We start from the raw sequence: 23,378 nt of genomic DNA on the forward strand, positions 1-23,378 counted from the left end.
GCACATAACATTTTCATTAGTTCATTGATATAGTGGTTGATTACAGATTCTGAAGAGGTGGACGGTTAGAACGGACGCCTCTGGGCCCTTGAGGTAAGATCCCAACGGGGGCCAACGACTGGAAGTTGATTCTCCACTAATTTGCTGTCTTTGTGTTCCTGGGGCCCCCAGCTGCACGCATCCGCCTGGCAGACACACGCCAATATTTGGGTGGGGGGTGGGGGGGTTGGGGTATGAGTGACCCCTCTCAACCCCCTTTCCCCCTCTGTGGCCATTCCACCCCAGTGCGCCCTTTCTGCAGCAGTTCACAACAAGCGTTTGCTATACTATACAAACAGAAGCTGACTACGACAACCGGCCCCTACCCCCAAACCCAACAACAAATTCATCTTTCCGTCCACGCTTTTGCGATTCTTCCTTTCAAGACCCCCGCCACAATGGCCATCCAGTTGTGCTTTTGTATTCTGCCAAGTTTCAAAGGTCTACTTATGCTCAGCGCATTAATTGTGTGGCCGGCAGAACGTTTTTGAATTTTTTGGTTTTTCATTTTGCATGACAATGGACCTTTTGAGTGGTCTCAGCATCCCTTTACAAAATGACGCACATACACACCCTGCCAGAATGCCTTTGAAAAGAAGATGTCTCGTATACTCGTGCCTTTTTGTGTTTTGTCGCATTCATATTGCCCATCTGCGCTTACACCTGAAGTCTTGAGTGGGACGACATGCTCAGCAGGAATAAATTGCTTGTGATTACTGAAGCTCTTATAAACATTTTTGGCACCTTTTGTGTGAAAATTGGAATAAATAACACAACTTTTACAAGAAGGTTTCCGAATTATGCACATTCTATATGAGCAGACATCTACAGTAAGGGACGTATCTTCAACTACAGGCACTTTCATGTACCAGGGGTTGATATTTTTTTTAAACATTTCAATTTTTCAATTATTTTTTTTTAATTTTCAAAAGTTTTCTAAAAACATATTTAAACTTTTTTAATATATTTTGTCTATGAAGGTCACATTACAACTGTCTTGGAAACCTTTTATCATGCCTTCATCATTTATATTTGCTATTTTCAAATGCTTTTTATATATAGATTTTATTGATTCACCATTGCCCCAGACTTTCATAAAATCTTAATGTCTTACAATGTCAAAATCCATCATATTATCATTAATTATTAAATTCTAAAAACTATGATAATCTAAGCAAAGATTGGAACAAACAAACTATTGCACTATTTTTTGTGTGAAAATGAAACTTTACAGCTCAAATAATACACAAGTTTTAACAGAATAATTAATGTAAGTGCTTTTATAAAATAATAAGCTTTACATTTCTGCTTTTAAACCCTCCAAAAATTGGCCCCCACTTCCACTGTTTTTAAAGAAAAGGAGGGATAAGTCGAAAACATTTTTTGTGGTAATCAACATAATGCCACAAATGCCGCCAATTGAGCTTAACTTGTATTGAACCAAGAATATTTCTATATATGTGCCTAAAATGTCATCTCTAAACATGCTATTTCATGCTATTTGTTGCATTCTCAAAGGCTACAGTAGTCGTAAATAAATTTCTCTCATTTTTTCCAAGACATCTGTCTGAATAGGCTCATTTTCTCTCCCCATGGGAGTGCACCCAGCTGTTTTAAGGGATTTCTCCCATCTGGCATCTCTCTTCGTCCCGTCTGATCGGATCTATTAGTGCACGGATCCGTGACTTCTGGCCTCCACATTCATAACTTATTCAAGAGTCGTCTGTCAGGCATCAGGCTCTTACTGTAGCCTGATTTCTGTATGATTGTCTCTTGTAGCTCAGCCATGGATTTGATGTGGCAACTGAATTGTGGTTAAGATACAATGGGGATGTTTTTGCAAAGTGAAGGTTTGATCTCCTCACCAACACTGAGGGCTTAATTATCTGCCATGAGAACAAGCAGTTCCAGAAATCACACTTGATATTTGATCAGATATTTGAACCCTCAATATTGAATCTTGGGTTTCTTAAAGGGAATTAAAGCAAGATAGATTGATGGATAGATAGATAGATGCATGCACAGGAATGCAGCCTGCAGCATTCTGTATTTTCAGTGTGCCATCCATTGGTATTTCCACGAACAACACCTGCTCTGGCATGAGTGGAATGAGGCTGGTGCCATGACATGCACCCACACCCTCTTATGAGTCGTGTCTGAAGACAACCATCACAGCATTGTGAAGAAGTCGTAAAGTTTGTTCACAAATTGAATGTTGAAGGTTTCTTGAGTGGTTGGAAATCGTTGTGGTTAAGATTGACTCTGAGACCTGAAATGACTGGGTGTGACTGGCAATTTCCAAATTCCAAAGCGTTTTTCTAGTTTTGAAAGTTGCTTGAAATTCCTTATCACTTGGCAGACTGTAGTCGCGCTAATCCACTATGGCTAGATGTTAGCCAGTGAGCTAGCTGTGGATACAGTATAGAAAGATCAACTTCAAGCAGCTTGAAACAGATTAAAGCCCTTGTGTGAGTTCATTTACATTGGAATTTGTTTTATATAGCTTTGGCCCATTTTTTTAACATTCAATGAATGCAAGTCTATGGGATTTTTTATTTTATTTTTGATTGTCCTCTGTACGAAAACCATAATTCAGAGAAGTTAGAAAAGTCTGAGCAACCTAAGTCAGAACAGTCTGAAGGTCTGTGCCAAGTTTGGTGGTTGTAGCTTGAAAGCTCTTGGAGGAGTTACAATTGATAATTTTAGTCTTGGTTTAGGGATTTTAGAAAAACCCTTAACCAAGTCTACAGAATTATAGTATTTTGGCTTTGTCAAGCCAACATAATGAAATCAAAATGTGACTTTTGTGGGTTTTAGTCCATATTTGTTAGCTTTGAGTGCAAATGCTAGTGTACTGCTTAAAGTTGAAAAAAAAAACTAAAACCTGCAGATATATTCACTTTACAGTTTTCATTTTCTGGGAAAATGGACCCCCCAAAAATGTATGACATCTTACACTCAGGGCATGTCTATTTCTTCGTTTAATACAATCAAAGATCCTTTCAACGTGTCCTGTCCAAGCTTCATGTTTTAATAGGAAATACGTCAATACATGACAGAAAACTGTGTGCAACAGAACAAGGACTAAAGACAGTTGCTTATCATTTTCACAGACATATTTTATTGGGGGGGGAAAACACTATTGTCCAACTGGAAGAAATATTTGGCTTTAAATCAAATATGATTATGTTAAAAATGGCAAAACTGTAACACAAAAAATAAAAAATAAAAATAAAAATGCTAGAAAAAAAAAGAAAGTGATATAAAAAAAATCTAAGTGAGCAAAAATGCACTTGAACGCAAATTAAGACATTTAACAACACAAAACAATGAACTTGCAAATGCAAGTTTTAGCTGGTAACATGTATAAATCTGTGCTGCTTTCTTTGGCCTCAGGCAACACATTCTAATGTCTAAAACTGAAGAAAAACACCTTTATGAGTGTAGATGACCATTCAACAATGAGGACAGTGTCTTTAGAAAATGTGCAAAATCTACATAAATATCACAAATGTACATACTGTACAACAACAGAAAACAATCAAAGCGACACGTACAGCGACCACAATTATAAAGTTCACTAGATTAGTGCACACTCGAAGAAAAGATTATTAAATAACAAACTTTTGGCACAAAGTTATTAGGAAGAAATCCGAACAGCTTAAGTAGTTAAAACCACCTTAGCATCAAAGCTGTCATTCACATTGTAAACTAAGCAATATTCAATAGTCGAAAACATGTCCGGGTCACATTTCACCTAAACATTTATAGAAAAGAAAAAATGTATTTTGCAATTATCTTTTTGCATGAAGAAAATTTGGATATATATGTATTTTTTTTTTTTTTTTTGCATCGCAACATCATTTTAATTTCCCCTCTAATTCTCGTTACCATAAAGTGTCCATGTGACATTTTACTTTTGAGTAATTCCAATTATTCTCAATGGTGATTCCAACTGCTACAATACAGTAATTTATTATTACTACTTATTTCCTATTTAAATAATATGTCATTATTTTTAGCATTATGGTAATGATAATTTTGGGGAGAAATGTGCTTCATTGTCATGAAAATAATTTCCAAATGTAAAAATAAATAAATAATTGTTCTGGTCCAAAAACAGGCTTTATTTTCTTTATCCCAAATGTAATGAATTCTTTATTTTGATTTTGAGGTTAAATATGACCCAAAAACAATCTTGACAGGTTTTGTGTGAAACTAGTCAGGCTAGTACTATGATAACCAGGGTACAGTGCAGATCAGAGAAGGGTTTTGAATATTCCTGTGTAATATATTAAATATTCAAGGTAACAATAAAGAGCATATTCTATATATTAAGGCCGCAAAGCCTGAAAATGGTGACACTTCCAACAGTTTTATGAGTTTTCCTTTAGCTTTGGGTAAATATTCTCTTTCAAAGATCACCCTGCAGAGTCTATCAAGAATGAGTCCTGTTCCATGCGTATAAGTAACCAGAGGCAAGAGTTTATAATTAACTTATGAACACAAAGGATCCATGTGAGTGAGCAAGATTTAAAAAAATGCAAACTAAAGCAGTTGCACCCTTGATTAGTGGAAAAGGTTTATGTGCACATCCGTTCACAGTATTTCTGCATTTCTGGCTACAAGCAGAACATTTGCCGTGGCAAAGTGAAGTGAGCTGGGATGGGCTCCGGTTGCCATGGATCCACTTCCATCATTCACCCTGACCTAAGTCTTGGTTTCCAGTGCAAGGGGGGAGAGGGGATTAACTCCACTGCATACCAGAGAATGCTAAAGATCTAAGGACGGAAAAAGAGAGAATGAGTTACACATTTTGTGAACTTTACATGGTTCACCTTTACATTTCTGAGAAACTGACCACATGACAAAATCTCTCGCTTAGTTGGGCAAAATATTTATGGTATGTCAGAATGAGCTCATCAGTAAAATGTGTGGGTGTTTTTATGTTATATTTTTTAATGATACATTTGGATAGACACTAAAGCAAACAATAATAATGCATGATCAACCTTTTACACATGTACAACTTTAGAGATATTACTTTAAAAACTTTTGCTTAGTTGTGCAAAATGTTTTTTGCATATCATCACGATCTTGTTAGTATTTTTACGTACAATTGTACGTAAAATTAAATATTTTATATGTTTAGACACTGGTACGTAAAATAGTAACGTATGGACAGCGTCTAAAATGTAAATGTTTTACGTTCGTACAACTTTAGAGCTGTAATTTTAAAGACTACCTTTTGCTTAGTTGCGCAAAACATTTTAGGTATGTCGGCATTATCTTGTTAGTATTTGTATGTAAACTGTACATAAAATTTACACTTAATAGTATATAATAGAGGTATAATAGTAACGCATAGACAACGTCGAAAATGTAAACCTTTTACATACACACAACGTTAACTTATTATTCACTTAGATGCGCAAAATATTTTTGTAATGTTAGTGTGATCCTTATATAAAGTTTTATATTTTTATGTTTAGCCACTTTTACGTAAAATAGTAACATATGGATAGTGTCTAAAATATAAACTTTTTACGTTTGTACAACTTTAGAGCTGTAATTTTAAAGACTACCTTTTGCTTAGTTGCGCAAAACATTTTTTGTATATCGGCATGTTCCTGTAAGCATTTGTAAACACATACATGTTCATACACATTGTACACATACAATTTTTTTTACGTTTTGATAGACATTGATACGATATCAAAGTATAAACTCCTAAAATGTAAACCCTTTATGTACATTAAATTTTAAAGATGTACAAATATTTACAAATCTTTTATCCTCTTTCTAACGACTGTTCGAAACCGGAATTGCATCTCTTCGTTTTAAAAGTTGTCCATAAATGTATATCTAAACAAATGAGAAACACTCGCTTTTAAGTATTTAAACAACACACTCTATAAAATTGTTATTGTTCCATTCAATGTTTTTCATCCCAGAAACACACAGGTAATCAATCTATGAAATCATGTTTTTCTACAACCTATAAAACAAGCTGTTCCTTTAGATTACCTTTTGGACATATTTAGACAAACATTTCTTCTTTTGGGTTGCATTGGGTATGTGTAAACGGTTAGTGGCCCGTAAAATGCAGATATAATTTAATTGTACCAAACGAAAACAAAATTACTGGAGTTTTATGTAAAAACCATAACAAAGAGACATGCCGAGAGATTTGTAATGCATCCTCTATGGCACCTATTTTGTGTCATTGTTGAAATGAACAACATTCCAGCAGCATTAAAAATACTATCTGAGAGCTATCACTGTTTCACAAGTACAGCGGCTTCACATTCAGTTATATTTAAGCAACCCGTATTTCATACCAGTAATTTCTGGGTGGCATGGCAGATACTTTAATTTAAGATGTGACAGGCTATGCTACACAAACCACATGAATGCTTCAGTAAAGTGAACAGCTCTTGAGTGTTGCATAAATGGCTTGAGTTTCAGATCGTTCAAGCGCTGCTTCTCAGTGAGGGTCACTAGTTTTGCCCTCCTCAACCAGCACCAAGGCAGGTGACCTTTGGCCCAGTTTGTTGCCTTTAGAAATGCCATTAAAGCAAGTCCTAAAGACCCTGACGCATGCCTGGGATTCAGTCAGCTTGTGTTTATTAGATTTCATAGTCTTGTCACCTTGCACAGGCCTAAACTGAAAATCCTCCTTATTTCTTCCTTTATTACATTACATTACATACTTTATGCTTCTAAACACTTAATAAAACTTTAAGGACAAGTCTTTGTATTTAAAGTCTAATTTTATTATTATTATTTTGCATTAATCTTTTAATTTGTTTGTAAAGCACTTTCAACTACTAGTTGTTTAAACGTTTTTTTATGGATATTAAGGAACAAATTTAAAGAATATAAATTATAATATACATGTTATTTATATATTTAGTCAATAATTATATGTTAAGAAAAATATTTCAATATTTTTAAGGGTGTCACATTACATTTTTTCGTGATTAAAATTTAAATAAATTTCACAACCCAGGGGGTTTTAATAATTAATAAAACTTTAAATCAAAAGAATATCGGTAATAAATATTTATTAATATATGCATTTTATTTTTGTAAGGCCTGAGAACACAAGGGTTTTTTTATTAATAAAACTTTAAATATATAAATGTGAATAATAAATTTTACTTAATACTCAAATGTATTGGGTCTGGGTAGCTCAACGAGTATCGATGCTGACTACCACCCCTGGAGTCACGAGTTCGAATCCAGGGCGTGCTGAGTGACTCCAGCCAGGTCTCCTAAGAAACCAAATTGGCCCGGTTGCTAGGGAGGGTAGAGTCACATGGGGTAACCTCCTCGTGGTCACGATTAGGGGTTCTCGCTCTCAATGGGGCGTGTGGTAATTTGCGCGTGGATCACGGAGCGTAGCATGAGCCTCCACATGCTGCGAGTCTCCGTGGTGTCATGCACAACGTGTCACGTGATAAGATGCGCGGATTGACGTCTCAGAAGCGGAGGCAACTGAGACTTGTCCTCCACCACCCGGATTGAGGTGAGTAACCGCGCCACCACGAGGACCTACTAAGTAGTGGGAATTAGGCATTCCAAATTGGGGAGAAAACGGGATAAATAATAAAAATAAAAAATATTTTATAAGGAATGATGACACAAGATTTTTTCATGATTAATAATAAAATGAATAGCTTAAATTTGGTTATTTTTTTGTCGTTTTATTTTCATTTTGTTCAATGGTTGACAACACAAAGTTTTTGTGATTAATTAAACAATATTTCATTTTGAATAATACATTTGTATTTTTTTACTCGGATGTATTTATTTTATGAAGGATGACAATTGTTTCTTGATTAATAAAAAAATAATATAAATAGCCTAAATTTGGTTAATATTTTTGTCTTTTTTGGTGGGGGATATCGTGATTAATAAAACGTATAAAATATTTTGTCAACACAACTAATTGTTGAGTGGTGGACTGGCTTTAGCTCTTTTCCTGAGGGTTGTACTGGTATTTTAGAGCTCCATGGGTTGTAATGAGGGTCGCTGGGGTGAAATAATGACAGCTGCGTGAATCAGTTCGCCATAATTATGCAATTCATCTGATCGATCCAAGATCTGCTCATCTAATGGATCAATTCCACATCAGCACCTTATTTATGAGGTATAATGGCCTCATGCAGCACCTCCCAATATGCTGGCAATGTTTATTAATGAGCCAGTGTTATTACTTTGAGCTGGTTAACAAATAAATCACACAGTGACAGGGTGGCCGCCGGCTTGAACCTCATAAATTTGCATTGGTATTTTCTTTGCATATTTCACAGAACTGAGCTCTAATTGATGTCTAAACTACCAAAAAAACGGAGTCTCAGTCTATGCACCCCCGGCTGGAAAAACAAAGGGGGTATTACGTATGTGAATCACAACCTTTCACCTCTTTTGATGTATGAATATTACGCAATTCTGATTAATTACACAAACACTTGGCGTGAGTTCGCTGTTGGGAGACCTGCTTGATTCATCTATGGCTGGTAACCAATTTGAAGCCTTTATATTATTCAGTTTCTTTGTGCAGATCCTCCTTTCAGGGGCAAAAGAGTCAGAAAATTTTGATTAACTTTATGCTAATCCAAACCGCACCGCGGGGCAGAACGGGGATGAAGTGACTCGGTGTAGCCATTCAGTAGCGCCATATTTAATTTTAGGTGGGAATAAAAACAAGGCTGTGAGGGAGACACACTTACAATCTCTTCAGTGGCATTATAATTTCTGGAGGTTTTTGTCTTCTGAAATATGTTTCTGGAAACATGTTTTTTCAGTATTTAATCAGCCGAACGAACTGCTTTAAACAACAGAGACTTCTATCCCTCACAGATCATTTTCATTTCCGTCAAAAAAAGTAATATTTTGAATAATGTCCATGCGCCTGGAGGACACAGATGCCAAAATAAAGGATCTTTCCGTTCAGATGGCTTTTGGGCAGACGTTAATAAAACATTAGTTTTGACCTTGAGGGTCACACTGACCCTCCTTTTCTCAACTTCATAGATAATATAGCCGGCCTAGTTCAAGTGTCATACAACAAACGAGACTCATGCTGTGTATCTTGGATTTGTGCCAGTTAATATGTTCTGCTCTGTGAGACCAAAAAGTGAGAGGAACTTTAACTTCCTTCCTGGTGCTCACATTACATTTTGGATTAGTAGTCTTGCCAACTAGACAACATTTAAGTTGACTGAAGATAGCAATAAATCAACTGTAACCATGGGTGTGTTTGTGGCTGTGTGATCAAATATTGACTTAATAAAAAATAAATAGAGTATTGTTAGTATACATACTATGTAACAGTGAGGTCATGACAATGTAGCATAGTACTGATATGTTTAGCATTGCATAATACGTTCCATTTCAAGGGCTGCACAATTAATTGAGAAACTAATCGCGATTACGATTGCGGCTGCCACGATTATGTAATCGGGAAAACTGCCCATTACAGCGTGCAATTTAAGTCTGCTCCTGTTGCATCAAAGGTTTCTATTTACAACGTGTTTTTGCAGAGGTTGAGTATTCCAACCAATCACTAACATGTCCATCGAGCAATCAAATGGCAATGCTTAAAAGAAACTGCAGCGCAGCTCGTATCCACCACCGAAATCTGCAACTCTGAAGAACTGCACGGCTGCCTGCTTTAATATTTTAATCAATATTAATAATCGTGAGTACAACATCAAGGGCAATAATCGACAATTATGATTTTTGCCATAATCGTGCAGCCCTAGTTAGCAGTATACATTGTATACTGCACAGTATGCACTACGAGATACACTAGTATTTCATTCCAAACATACAGTAGCCTTTGTGTCTTTGATTGGTGGTCTTTTCGATATGTCCCGCTCCAACTTCTTGTTTCAAAAGGAATAACACATGAAAGAGAACTGCACATCGAGTGGATAAACCTAATAAGCATTATATGGCAGTTTTAGAGAAGCCGGCCAAGAATATTGGGTGAATTGCTGGCAGTGCTCTTGATTTCAACAGTTAACTACACTAACTCAAAATCAAATAATGAATCACTGCGCCGACATGCAACGACAATTTAAAAGAGCAAACTTTGCGATTTAATAGGCGTGACTGACTGGTGAGAAAATATGTGAACAAAAGCATGTCTTCACCTAAGGTGCAATGCATGTACAACATTGTAGGGTGTACTGTAAGTCATTTTGTTTTAAAGCAATGGAGATTTTCTTTATTTGTTTTCCTTGCCACTGTTAAGAGCTGACAGCTTCTGGAGCAATGTGTATTTTTAGTTTTAAGCTCTTGGCTGCCAAACAGTGCAAAATATAGCTGCACTCTATTCTGCATGCCTTGCTCCAGTATCAAAAATCAATGCCAAATTAGTAATATTCAAAGAGCTGAAATTGCTTCTTATTCAATGTCAAAAAAGGATAAAAGAGACTTGTCAGCTGCAGACATGCAGATCCGGGGCCTCGCAGCCTGCTCGCTTCTGTCCGTCTCCACCCAAACCATCTGTTTATTATTGAGAAAAGGCAAACAGCAGTTCCCCTAGGCGTTTGTCCATTAAGTGTGTGCCGAGCTCTCTGTAACAAGCTGCAAGTGTGCATAGGATGGGCTGTTTTGTAATTTGAGTTAGTAACTGTTTTTAGGTGTTCCATAATCTACAGCCTCCACAGAAGAATGTCATACAGGTTTATAAAGATTAGAGGGTGGGGAATGACAACAGAATTTTCATATTTCATATTCCTTCTTATACATCTTCAAGCAAGGGCATGTTTAAGAATAAATAAAAAGCACATTCTGATGGACCTCATGAATATAAGGAACATGCTGGACTAACGTCAGATGCGTAAAACAGCCACCTGACAAAGATGAAAGCTTCCAGCAAGGGTGCAGTCACTATCGTTGAATCTTCTTGCCAAACATTGACCCTCAATCTCAAACAAACCCACCTTCTCTAAACATTGCTGATCCATGTGAAACCATTATTTGAGTTATCTGTCTTGTTTCTATCTGCCCTTGCGAGAACAATGCATTAGCCCATTTATTTCTAAGACAGAAGATTTGTAAACATCTGCCAGCTACCCAGGTTACCAAACTATAAGCTTTTTTTCTGGGCAATGTGTAAAAAGTTTTACAAGCCACACCATAGGCAGAATTACAAGCACAAACCTGATTATGTTTTTGCATGAAGCATATGGAAAAGCCCGTAAGCCCCAGAATGCATTTACCCTGTAATTTGTACTGCCACATTCCTTCTTATACTATTAAGCAACATTTCTTCTTTATTTGACACCCTACAGCACTAATTAGGGATAGACATTTTTCATCAACAAACAAAATTACTGCTATGTACATCTCGGAGGTCTTTGGGGCTGGTATTCAAAGCATTTTTGTAAATTGGTACAGGATTTACAAAGTCTAAAGGCTAGGGTATACAACATTTTTCTGCCTGCCGTTCCATCTCACGCACAGTCGAGAACTTAGCCTTTCCAAGTATACGCTTTTAACCACAAGCCCATATGGATGTGTTCAATGCATGCGTGCTACAACTGTTTGTGAGATTCTTTTAGCAGTGGCATGTAAAGAAGTTGACTGTCCGCATGTCTAGAAAAACTAGGCTGCACACAAACAGTCCGCAGGTACTGTTCTTATGACTAAATTTGCATCATAGACGTACCGGCATGCAGAAAACCAAAGTATACTTTGGCCTTATCAATAATAATAATTACTATTTCAAATCTTCTTCATACAGTGGATGTTAGGGAGGATGTGGCAATGCTCACCAAATAAGAGACATATTTTCTTCAAGATGGGAGGTATTTCCAGGTGCTGACAAATGCTGTTGGTATAAGTGAATATGGCACACTAGTTATGCTGTCCCATGAGTCTGTAGAGGGATCATAGCAGTCCAATGTTTTACACCTCTGCGCACCAAAGTAGCCCCCGACCACATAAAGACGATTTCCTGATGCCACTGCGTGACAGCTGATTCTTCTGGCAGTGACATCCCCAAACTTGGTCCATTGGAACGTCTCACTATTGAAGCGATAAGCTGAGCTTGCGGAGAATTCTGTGTCTCCGCCAATGACAACAACATGGTTGCCAACAACCGCCGCTGCTGTGTAACGCCAGAGTTGAGGACAAGTGGTGGGGACAGTCCACCTGTTCTCGCAGGGGTCGAAGCACTGGACCTTCGGATATTTTTCCCTGTTGACACTAGTCCCGCCAAAAGCAAAGAGCTTATTTTTAGCGCCTACAACAGCAGCATTGCTCACACCCTCTCGAAGAGGAGCTACTAACGTCCACTTATTGGACTGTGGGTTGTACTGTTCCACTTGTTTGAGAGACACAGATGGGGATGCAGGAAATGATCCTGCAAGGGATGTATGTCCACCCACAACATACAAGATGTGGTCAAGTTCTGCTGAGCCATGACCAAATCTAGCAACGAGCATTGGAGCAGCTTTGGACCATTCATCATGTAAGGTGTCGTAGACCCAAACGTCTTTTGAAGCCCCATTTTCAGACCCTCGTCCACCAGTAACATATACTTTGCAGCCAATGGCACAAGCGCTACACTCTTTGCGAGGACTGGGGAGGTCTGTTTTGGGTGTGATCTCCTTTGCTTTGTGATCAATCATGTAAACTTTGTCGCACATGAACGTTTGGCCCCCAAGAAGCAGAAGGGCTTGGCTGACCTTCCGGGGTCGGGCGCAGAAGCCTGTGACCACTCCATCGTTCTGAAGAATCTTCATTTTGCAACGAACAGCGTCTTCCACAATCTCACGACCCACCTTGTGTCCCATGACAAGCTCCTCAGATGCAACATTCTTTAGCAAGTAGGTCTCTGGGAGCAGTGCGAGGCGAACACACCGCAGAAGGTCAGGAAGATCAAGATGTCTCCTCCCGATATCTGCTTTTACCCAGTCAATAACAGCCTCATACACAATACTTTCATCCTCTACCTCCAACTCCTCGCTAAAAACGAGCTCCTGGACTTTATCTTTTGGCAGGCTCAGGAAGTCCTCCGTGTGGTACAGATTAGCAAAATTTGCTAGGCACATCCGCCAAGAAAGCTCATACAATCTCTGGCACTGATGAGCATCTGACAAAAGCATCATCCCAAGGCAATTGGACGGATGCAGATTCTTCTCCAGGAACTCTGCGGTGGCGTCTCGGATGTCGTGGAACTGGAGCATGTCGCCTGCCTCCAGCAGAGACTCAGCATTTTCCTCGTTGATGATGACCCGGGCGGAGTAGGCATAGTCTAGCAGAAGCTCCAGAACCTCAGGGTGCAAAGAGTCATGGAAGTTGACTTCGGCATCACGGCTCTCCTTCAGGCCACCACTGAACATAGCCTCAAAGTAGCGGCTACACGAGGCCAGCACCGCCCGATGGCATGGGAAAGCCCGATGTCCAGCACGCAAGACCACATCCGTGAAGACCCGTCGCTTGCGGAGAAGGTTGAGGTGGGTAAGTAGGCTGTCCGCATGTGATGTCTTGTGGAACAGCTGAATGTTCATAGACCCAGAGCTAGACCTTGACTTTCGGTTTTCGTGATTACTGACAGACATCTTTAAACTAGACAAAAGACAAACAAAATATGTGAGATTACATACATTTATGCATTTGGTAGACACTTTTATCCAAAGCGACTCAATGTATAACTAAGGTCAGTTAGGATCATTATTTTAAGAATGTGACATGTCATAATAATAGTAGAGAGAATTATTTATTTCAGCTTTTATTTCTTTCATCACATTCCCAGTGGGTCAGAAGTTTACATACACTTTGATAGTATTTGGTAGCATTGCTTTTAAATTGTTTAACTTGGGTCAAACGTTTTGGGTAGCCTTCCATAAGCTTCTCAGAATAATTTGCTGGAATTTTGTCCCATTCCTCCAGACAGAACTGGTGTAACTGAATCAGGTTTGTAGGTCTCCTTGCTCGCACACGCTTTTTCAGTTCTGCCCACAAATTTTCTATCGGACTGAGGTCAGGGCTTTGTGATGGCCACTCCAATACCTTGACTTTGTTGTCCTTAAGCCACTTTGCCACACCTTTGGAGGTACGCTTGGGGTCATTGTCCATTTGGAAGACCCATTTGCGACCGAGCTTTAACTTCCTGGCTGATGTCTAGAGATGTTGCTTCAATATATTACCATATAATTTTCCTTCCTCATGATGCCATGTATTTTGTAAAGTGCACCAGTCCCTCCTGCAGCAAAGCACCCCCACAACATGATGCTGCCACCCCCATGCTTCACAGTTGGGATGGTGTTCTTCAGCTTGCAAGCCTCACCCGTTTTCCTCCAAACATAACGATGATCTTTATGGCCAAACAGTTAAATTTTTGTTTCATTAGACCAGAGGACATTTCTCCAAAAAGTAAGATCTTTGTCCCCATGTGCACTTGCAAACTGTAGTCTAACTTTTTTATGGCAGTTTTGGAGCAGTGGCTTCTTCCTTGCTGAGCAGCCTTTCAGGTTGTCGATATAGGACTTATTTTACTGTGGATATAGATACTTGTCTACCTGTTTCCTCCAGCATCTCCACAAGGTCCTTTGCTGCTGTTCTGGGATTGATTTGCACTTTTCGCAACAAACTACGTTCATCTCTTGGAGACAGAATGCGTCTCCTTCATGAGCGGTATGATGACTTTGTGGTCCATGGTGTTTAAACTTGCATACTATTGGATGAACATGGTACCTTCAGGCATTTGGAAACTGCTGCAGACTTGTGGAGGTCCATTTTTCTGAAGTCTTAGCTGATTTCTTTTGATTTTCCCATGATGTCAAGCAAAGAGGCACTGAGTTTGAAGGCAGGCCTTAAAATACATCCACAGGTACACCTCCAATTCAGTACCCCTCCTATCAGAAGCTAATTGACTAAAGGCTTGACATAATTTTCTTGAATTTTCCGAGCTGCTTAAAGGCACAGTTAACTTAGTGTATGTAAACCTCTGACCCACTGGAATTGTGATAGTCAATTAAAAGTGAAACAATCTGTCTGTAAACAATTGTTGGAAAAATTACTCATGTCATGCACAAAGCAGATGTCCTAAACGACTTGCCAAAACTATATTTGCTAATATTAAATCTGTGGAGTGGTTAAAAAATTAGTTTTAATGACTTCAACCTAAGTGTATGTAAACTTCTGACTGCAACTGTAGCCTCACAACTTCCCAGCAAATTCCTCAAATCACTGTTTCCTTGTTGAAAGGGTTTAAGACTTCAAAACAGCATAAATCATCTTTATCTGTTCAATTTCTAAATTCAGTAGGTCCAAGGTTGAGCACAGTTTAAATCCCTAACATATAATCACACAATGGATGAACAGTATCATCATATTTAGAGGAATTACACTTGGAAACAGTCATATCTTTGACACTACACTGGACCTCTTGTGAACTCATAATCGTTTATTAAATGGTAATAAAGCGTAGTGTTTAGTTCGCCATGAGTTTTGTAGTCCTTTTCAGTACAAGGGTTACTGATTCACAGAAGATGAATTATCGCCTACCTCTCTGATCTTAGACAAAGTCACTGCTCTTCCTTATTTCATCCATTCATAAAACAACCCACCAATCTAGAGAATGAACCTTGAAACTTAATAAATAGTGAAGTAGCATGAATGCTACTACACCACTGTTAAATTAATAACATTTAAAAGTGTTAATGTTGTATTATAAATACAATGCACCAAATAATAAGGCAACTTTGGAAAATATTATCATGAAAAGTAACAAGAAGCAACCAAACCAAACATTCAAAGCCTCTACACAGCTACCACAACATCATCTTGAGATGCATCAACCAACATTACAAAGACCCTTGAAATCTCCATGGTAACCATATTTTTTTTTTTCTTTTTTTTTTTTTTGCCAAAATGCCATAGTAACTATGATTACTGCTACAACCACTGTCGTGAGAGAATTTTTTATTTAGTTATTTTATTGCACTGTTTGAAAAAAAATAAAAAATAAATAAATAAATCCTTATTTAGAGTAGTAGTAACTGGAGCAACCATAAGTATTTTTGTGGAAACTAGTTACAGTGGCAACACGTGCAATGTTTTTTCGTGTTAAGTAAATATAACTTAATAATACTTCATAAATAACTTTTGAAAACTGAAATGAATGAAAAATAAAAACAAATCAAAACGTGATGGATATCAAATATTTAACAAGGTATTAGGTGAAAAATCAGTATGACCTTACCTTATTTCCTTTCCACACTTGAACTCTCACAGTATGCATTCGACTTTTAAAAACAGGTATGTGACTTTAAGACTTCTTACTCAAAGGTTTCAGCAGTAACATGTCTCGCTATGAGACCGGTCAGAGGCACTTTCCCGATACTCTCCGGTCTGCCTGTTGCACACTGGAGAACATTTCTACTGTGTGACTTGAGCTTTGAGTGAGTGTGGATCTCCGTCGCTCCTCCTCTTACCACATGTTAAATGTCCAATCCTGGCGGAGGAGGTGAAGGTGATCTTACGACGCGCTTTCTAATTATTAATAAGAATAAGAGTAAGCATGCATGTGACCATGCATTGTGTAAATGGTGCATGCATGGTGATATATATATATATATATATATATCAGTGTGATTTGTTTACTGTCACTCGTCTTAATAGGTGTTCATTATTTTTATTATTATTAATATTATTATTATTATTATACTATTCAGATTTTAAACATGTATATTAGTAAAATATTAATATTAATAATTAATTAATATTAATAATATTAAACGATTATTATTGTTGTTATTATTATTATTATTATTATTAAATCTTGATGTTCTTTTGTAGTTATTAATTTGTAAAGTGATACCAGAATTGTTATCATCATTTTCAATTATTATTAATATCATTCTGACATTACCTGCCAAAGTAAATTATTCCAATATGACAAGCATGATTATTATTTTTATTTTATTTTTTGTCATACCTGACAGTCTTAGAGTACTTTTTGGGTAACCAACAAACTCATTGTACTGTCTGACTGTAAATTCTGTTAGACCCCCTGCCAACATAAGCGTTCATAAGAGTTATTAGAGCTGAAAAATGACCGTTACTGTCCCAATGCCCTGTTTACAACAGTTATCAAAATCAATTACATCTCACTTACAAAAAAAAAAAAAATACATTAAAAAAAATGTCCCTAAATATCTATTAGTTTTACACTCGAATAAATATTTAGCCTATTTTTATTTATTTTTTTTCACATTTCAAATAAAAAAATAAAATTTGTGTAATTTTTTACCAAATTGAACTACTAATACTTTATATATTTAGTTTAAGTTTATTAAAGATTACTCAATTCAGTGTGATGGATATTTGTAATGAATTTTAAATGCATAAACCTTTTTTTAAGCGTATGAACATACTTAGCAACAATTGTACGTTAAATAAGCATTCATGCATTTATCCTGTTTTTATGGATAAAATAATAGAATACATCTGAAGTTACTATTTTCTCCTCAGTAATTTCTGTTGTAATGTAGTGCCATCTGCTGTACAGAACCCTCTTAAACGTGGCAAACGTTTGAGATTTATATGGTGAAAAATATACCTATACCAAATAGTAATACTATAGTTTATAAATATATCAGAGAATTAAATTATACCTATAGGTTTTGCAGACAGATAACCAAAATCTCTATAACCAAAAAACATTTACATAATTTTCTTATATTTATATATATATATACAGTATATACAATGTATACATAGTGCATTCATAAAGTATTCAGACCCATTCATTTTTTCACATTTTGTTGTATTGCAGCCTTATGCTAAAATGCTTTTCACATCAATCTACACTCCATACCCCATAATGACAAAACAAAAACCAGATTTTTGATAACTTTGCAAATTTATTAAAAAGAAAAAACTGAAATATCACATTGACATAAGTATTCGGACCCTTAACTCAGTACTTAGTTAAAGCACCTTTGGCAGCGATTACAGCCTCAAGTCTTTTTGGGTATGATGCGAAAAGCTTTGCACACCTGGATTTGGGGATTTTCTGCCATTCTTCTTTGCAGATCCTCAGGTTTGATGGGGACCATCGGTGGACAGCCATTTACAGGTCTCTCCAGAGATGTTCAAGCGTGGGCTCTGGCTGGGCCACTCAAGGACATTCACAGAGTTGTCCCTAAGCCACTCTTGTGTTGTCTTGGCTGTGTGCTTAGGGTCATTGTCCTGTTGGAAGGTGAAACTTCTGAGGTCCTGAGTGCTCTTGACCAGGTTTTCATTAAGGATATCTCTGTATTTTTCATTGTTTAGCTTTCCTTCAACCCTGACCAGTCCCCCAGTCCCTGCCGCTGAACAGCCCAACAGCATGATGCTACCACCACCATGCTTCACTGTTGGATGGTATTGCGCAGATGATGAGTGGTGCCTGGTTTCCTCCATTGAGACCAAACAGTTCAATCTTCATTTCATCAAACCAGAGAATCTTGTTTCTCACAGTCTGAGAGTCCTTTAGGTGCTTTATGTGTCTTGCACTGAGGAGAGGCTACCGTCTGGCCACTCTGCTATAAAGCCCAGATCAGTGGGGTATTGCAGTGATGGCTGTCCTTCTGAATGTTTCTTCCATCTCCACACATGATCTCTGGAGCTCAACCAGAGTGAACATCGGGTTCTTGGTCACCACTCTTTCCAAGGCCCTTCTCCCCCGATTGCTCAGTTTGGCCAGGCGGCTAGCTCTAGGAAGAGTCCTGGTTGTTCTACACTTCTTCCATTTAAGAATTATGGAGGCCACTGTGCTCTTGGGAACCTTCAATGCAGCTGAATTTTTTTTTTTTGTAGCCTTCCCCAGATCTATACCTCGACACAATCCTGTCTCTGAGCTCTACAGGCAGTTCTTTTGACCTCATGGCTTGGTATTTGCTCTGATATGCATTTTCAGCTGTGAGACCTTATATAGACAGGTGTGTGCCTTTCCAAATCATGTCCAATCAGTTTAATTTACCACAGTGTGGACTCAAATCAAAGTGGAGAATCATCTCAAAGATGATCCAGAGAAATGGGATGCACCTGAGCTCAATTTCAAATCTCACAGCAAGGGTCTGAATACTTATGTCAATGTGATATTTCAGTTTTACTTTTGAATAAATTTGAAACGTTATCAAAAATCAGTTTTTTGCTTTGTCATTATGGGGTATAGAGTGTAGATTGATGTGAAAAAATAATAATTTAGCATAAGGCTGCAACAAATGAAGGGGTCTGAATACTTTCTGAATGCACTGTGTGTGTGTGTGTGTGTGTGTGTGTGTGTGTGTGTGTGTGTGTGTGTATACAGTACTGTGCAAAAGTCTTAGGCACATAAGATGTTTCACAAAAGCATTTGTCTTAAGATGGTTATTTATATCTTCAGCTTTAGTGTGTCAAAGGGAAAAAATACATTTTAGACTCCCAAACATTACTTTTGCAAATAGAAAACATTCAAATAGAAGAACAGGGAGCCCTGCAACAGATGACATTGCCCCCACAAAGCCCCCCACTGAACATTGAGTCAGTCTGAGATTACATAAAGAGACAGAAGCAATTGAGACAGACTAAATAGATAGAAGAACTGTGGTGAATTCTCCAAGAAGCTTGGAACATCCTATCTGCCAACAACCAAGAAAAACTGTGTCCAGGTGTACCTAGGAGAATTGGGGCTGTTTTGAAGGCAAAGGTGGTCACACCAAATATTGGTTTAGCTGGTTGGTTTTATGTTTACTGGACTTTGTATGACGTTAAGTGATAAATGAAAACTATTTGTCATTATTTTTGAAGACATCCCCACTATGCAACATTTTTCACAAGTGCCTAAAACTTCTGCACAGTACTATATATATATATATATATATATATATATATATATATATATATATATATATATATATATATATATATATATATATATATAATATTAAATTTGAATTAATATATATTGATATTTGTGTGTGTTGCGATGAAAAACTAAATTTCCCAGAAGTCAACAGTCAGGCTCTGTTCAACAGCGCTTCCGGGTTATCTCAAGGGCATTGGCCAAATGATCACGTGCTGAAGCGGCGCAGACTTTAATCGTTTGCTCTTAGTTTTATTGTATCTATAATATCTAATATGGACAGTTTCAGTTCAGATTTTCCCTCCGGTTCGTCGTCTGGTAAAATGGACACTGGAACTATAATGGAGCAAGTTAAAGTTCAGATTGCTGTTGCAAACGCTCAAGAGCTGCTGCAGGTTTGTGACTTTAACCTCATAAAACGTTAAATTGCGTATTAATAAGTTGTACAGATTAATTTCAGTGTGCTTCTTTAAATGTATATCTATACCAAATAGCAAAGTATCATGGTGTTACCATTACACGTAGTGTCACTACTCATGACGTCATAAAAGCTGCATAATAATTATAAAACATTAGCAAAATGCTGTTTAAAACGGTTTTAAAAGGTAGAGGTCGTCACACTGCAGGACAAATCAACTTTAATAAAGTATTTCATGACTACCTTATTGCTGTTGTTGATCTTTTGCTGATCGATAGCGTATTGATTAGTGGGTATAAAAAAATGGATGGATGGATATTAATTTATCAATCACTCCATATTATATGAGATGGTGTTTAACTTATTTTAATGATTAATTAAACAATGGATCAAAACAAGACATGGATTGTTGGGAGGGTTACTTTTGAAATGTATTCCACTACAGATTACAGATGCTGTAAAATGTAATTTGTAATGTATTCCGTTAGATTACTCAAGGTCAGTAACGTATTCTAAATACTTTGGATTACTTCTTCAGCACTGGTAGATTTTTTCACTTGTTTTGACTATAAAAACTCTGCCAGTACAGTAAGACAAAATACACATGTTAAAAATACATTCTCTGAAAAACCGAAATATCTTATGCAGTGTTGTTTCTAAAACAAGATAAATCAATTTGATCTTGTTTTAAGCATTTTTAGATATTTTTACAGGAAAACAATACAAAAATTATTATCAAGAATGTGATTGTTGCCCTAATATCAAAGGTCTTACAAGAGAAAAAGAAATTATGATCTAATGTGCATTTTCTTGATAAAAAAATATGATCATGTCTGGTAACGTGTGCATGTAAAATGGCTAGAAATAGCATTTTAGCTTAGCGTAAAGCTGACAATTTACACAAGGATTATTTCTATTTCTTCTGCTCCAAACTTACTTCAAACGTACTTCTCTGTCTGCTCGTATGAATGTAACGCATCATAAGAAAGTGTTTCACCGCTGTTCAAATGCACTTTGGATCGCATCATTTATATGTATAAATGTTTTCCATCTGAAAGGACTAAATATTAAATGAAACAAATGACAATAAAATGCAAAATAATCTCTTCAGTAATCAAAATACTTTTTTAAATGTAACTGTATTCTAATTACCGATGATTTAAATTGTAACTGTAGTGGAATACAGTTACTTATATTTTGTATTTTAAATACGTAATCCTGTTACATGTATTCCGTTACTCCCCAACCCTGATTGTAGATTTATTGATGTATAGCATGGTTGCAGAAAGGATATCGGGATATAAGAGGTTAACAGAACATTAGGATTATGTTAGGGGAACGTTCTCCATACATGTAGGGAACGTTGTATTTTCTTAAAAAAAAAAAAAAAAAAAAAAAAACTTTCCTGGCAAACCAAGAGAGAACGTTAGAATGTTCATTCTGGGAACCAAAAACTAACGTTCTCGGAACGTTCTCGGAAACAAAATATTGTTGAGAGATGTTGAATTGTTGACTGGAGATGTTTTAAACATTTCAAATAGTAAATTCTGGTCATCAGTACACATTAGGAGGATGTAAAGATGTTGTTGTAAATTGGTCATTTAATGGTCATGAAAGTACGTGTTACAGTTACGTTGCCAGTAAGTCATGGAATTACCAAAATATTATGAATACATTATGTAGCTGGACCATTCTGGGTAAGCTTAGGACATTAGCAAGACGTAAAGATGACATTGTGAATTGGTCATTTAATGGTAAAATTACAGGCCTGCAACGTTGTAGTTTCATTGCCAATTAGTATGTCATGATATTACCAAAAAGGTAATATCATAAATAAATTATGTAACTACTACATCGTTTGTGAGTAGGGTAGTCTGATTGAGCGCATTTTAAATTGCATTTGTCCTACATTGCAGAGAATGACTGATAAATGCTTCAAGAAGTGCATCGGCAAGCCAGGAAGCACATTGGACAATTCTGAACAGGTATTGATGTCAAAACGGCAATCACTTCCTGTATTAATCTTTATTTGAGGAAGTTATATCCTACCTAACCCTTGTGTTTTTCCAGAAATGCATTGCCATGTGCATGGATCGCTATATGGATGCATGGAACACAGTCTCACGTGCATATAATTCAAGATTACAGAAGGAAAGAGCGCGTGTTTGATGTGCAAATGGTGGCCGGTAATACTTCTGTATCACCTGAGTACTCTGGTGGAGATGCTCGGTCTGCACAACATATGTATTAACTTGGCTTTCTGACCTCACAACAACAGCTGATCACTACAGAATCAACCAGGTGGATCGGGATTTAGACTGCACATGGACATTTTTCCATTTTATTGTTTTTGAAATGTGTTTAAACAGTTAAATAAGACATATTTGTAATTTAATGATTTGCAATTTGAAATTAAGATTATTATGGATAGATTACAGTGGTTGCATTTCATATGCTTGAAATTGTGTCAAGAATTGAGATTATCGGTACAGATTTTAGCTCCACACACTTTGTACCCTGTTTGCAGATCTCTCTCTGTTAAACAACAATGGAAGGTCTTGACTCCGCCCCTTGTGCTCTTATCCATTCATCAAGCATCAAGCCATCTTGTCATTGGTGGATCTTTCTCCCAGAAGGAACGGCTCACTTTACCATCTCTGTTCCACAAACCTAGTTCTTTTCGGGGGAGAATTCAGGGGCGTCTTTGTTGCAATAATAGTTGCCTCTTCCTCAGGTGCAGCCAAATAGTGTTCCTTTACCCCGAAAGAACAAAATGCAGTTGTCAAGCTTGGAGTGTCATTTGTCTCATTGTCTGTTCAGTACAGTACTACGTTTGTTTAGACACACATTGTGGAACCGCAGATCCTGGTGTAAAAGCAGTTTCCTTGGAGAAGAAGCATGTCAAATTTCATTTTACTATCTTTAATGAAGTCTTGTGAAAGCTTGGCAAGAGAAACAAGCCCTTTGTTCAGAAGATTTTGTGGAACTGTTACACAGAAGTTTTACAATTATGGAAATGCAAATAAATACTATTAAATTGGTCCATTTTTATTGTTGACATTT

General features: G+C 37.0%; 2 protein-coding genes across 2 annotated transcripts; one reads left to right on the forward strand and one right to left on the reverse strand.

Moving 5' to 3' along the window:
* Positions 1-3,023: 3,023 nt before the first annotated feature.
* Positions 3,024-16,454, reverse strand: enc3 (ectodermal-neural cortex 3). Its single transcript, XM_051695472.1, has 3 exons — positions 16,271-16,454; positions 11,835-13,632; positions 3,024-4,820 (listed from the first exon to the last, which is right to left on the reverse strand). The coding sequence occupies exon 2, from the start codon at positions 13,623-13,625 to the stop codon at positions 11,856-11,858; it is 1,770 nt and encodes a 589-aa protein (XP_051551432.1). The 5' UTR covers positions 13,626-13,632; positions 16,271-16,454; the 3' UTR covers positions 3,024-4,820; positions 11,835-11,855.
* A 3,630-nt stretch (positions 16,455-20,084) lies between these two features.
* LOC127439269 (mitochondrial import inner membrane translocase subunit Tim13-like) lies at positions 20,085-23,358 on the forward strand. Its single transcript, XM_051695483.1, has 3 exons — positions 20,085-20,292; positions 22,232-22,300; positions 22,386-23,358. Exons 1-3 carry the CDS (start codon positions 20,173-20,175, stop codon positions 22,482-22,484), a joined length of 288 nt encoding a protein of 95 aa, XP_051551443.1. The 5' UTR covers positions 20,085-20,172; the 3' UTR covers positions 22,485-23,358.
* The last annotated feature ends 20 nt before the right edge of the window (positions 23,359-23,378 follow it).

The sequence above is a fragment of the Myxocyprinus asiaticus genome, chromosome 50, assembly GCF_019703515.2.
Source record: "Myxocyprinus asiaticus isolate MX2 ecotype Aquarium Trade chromosome 50, UBuf_Myxa_2, whole genome shotgun sequence".
NCBI classification, from domain to species: Eukaryota; Metazoa; Chordata; class Actinopteri; order Cypriniformes; family Catostomidae; genus Myxocyprinus; species Myxocyprinus asiaticus.

Bases quoted from the DNA above. Each gene is read 5' to 3' on its own strand.
- enc3 (XM_051695472.1), bottom strand. From the start codon at position 13,625: ATGTCTGTCAGTAATCACGAAAACCGAAAGTCAAGGTCTAGCTCTGGG.
- LOC127439269 (XM_051695483.1), top strand. From the start codon at position 20,173: ATGGACAGTTTCAGTTCAGATTTTCCCTCCGGTTCGTCGTCTGGTAAA. The intron at 20,293-22,231 runs GTTTGTGACTTT...CCTACATTGCAG, and splicing joins ACGCTCAAGAGCTGCTGCAG to AGAATGACTGATAAATGCTT. The intron at 22,301-22,385 runs GTATTGATGTCA...GTGTTTTTCCAG, and splicing joins CATTGGACAATTCTGAACAG to AAATGCATTGCCATGTGCAT.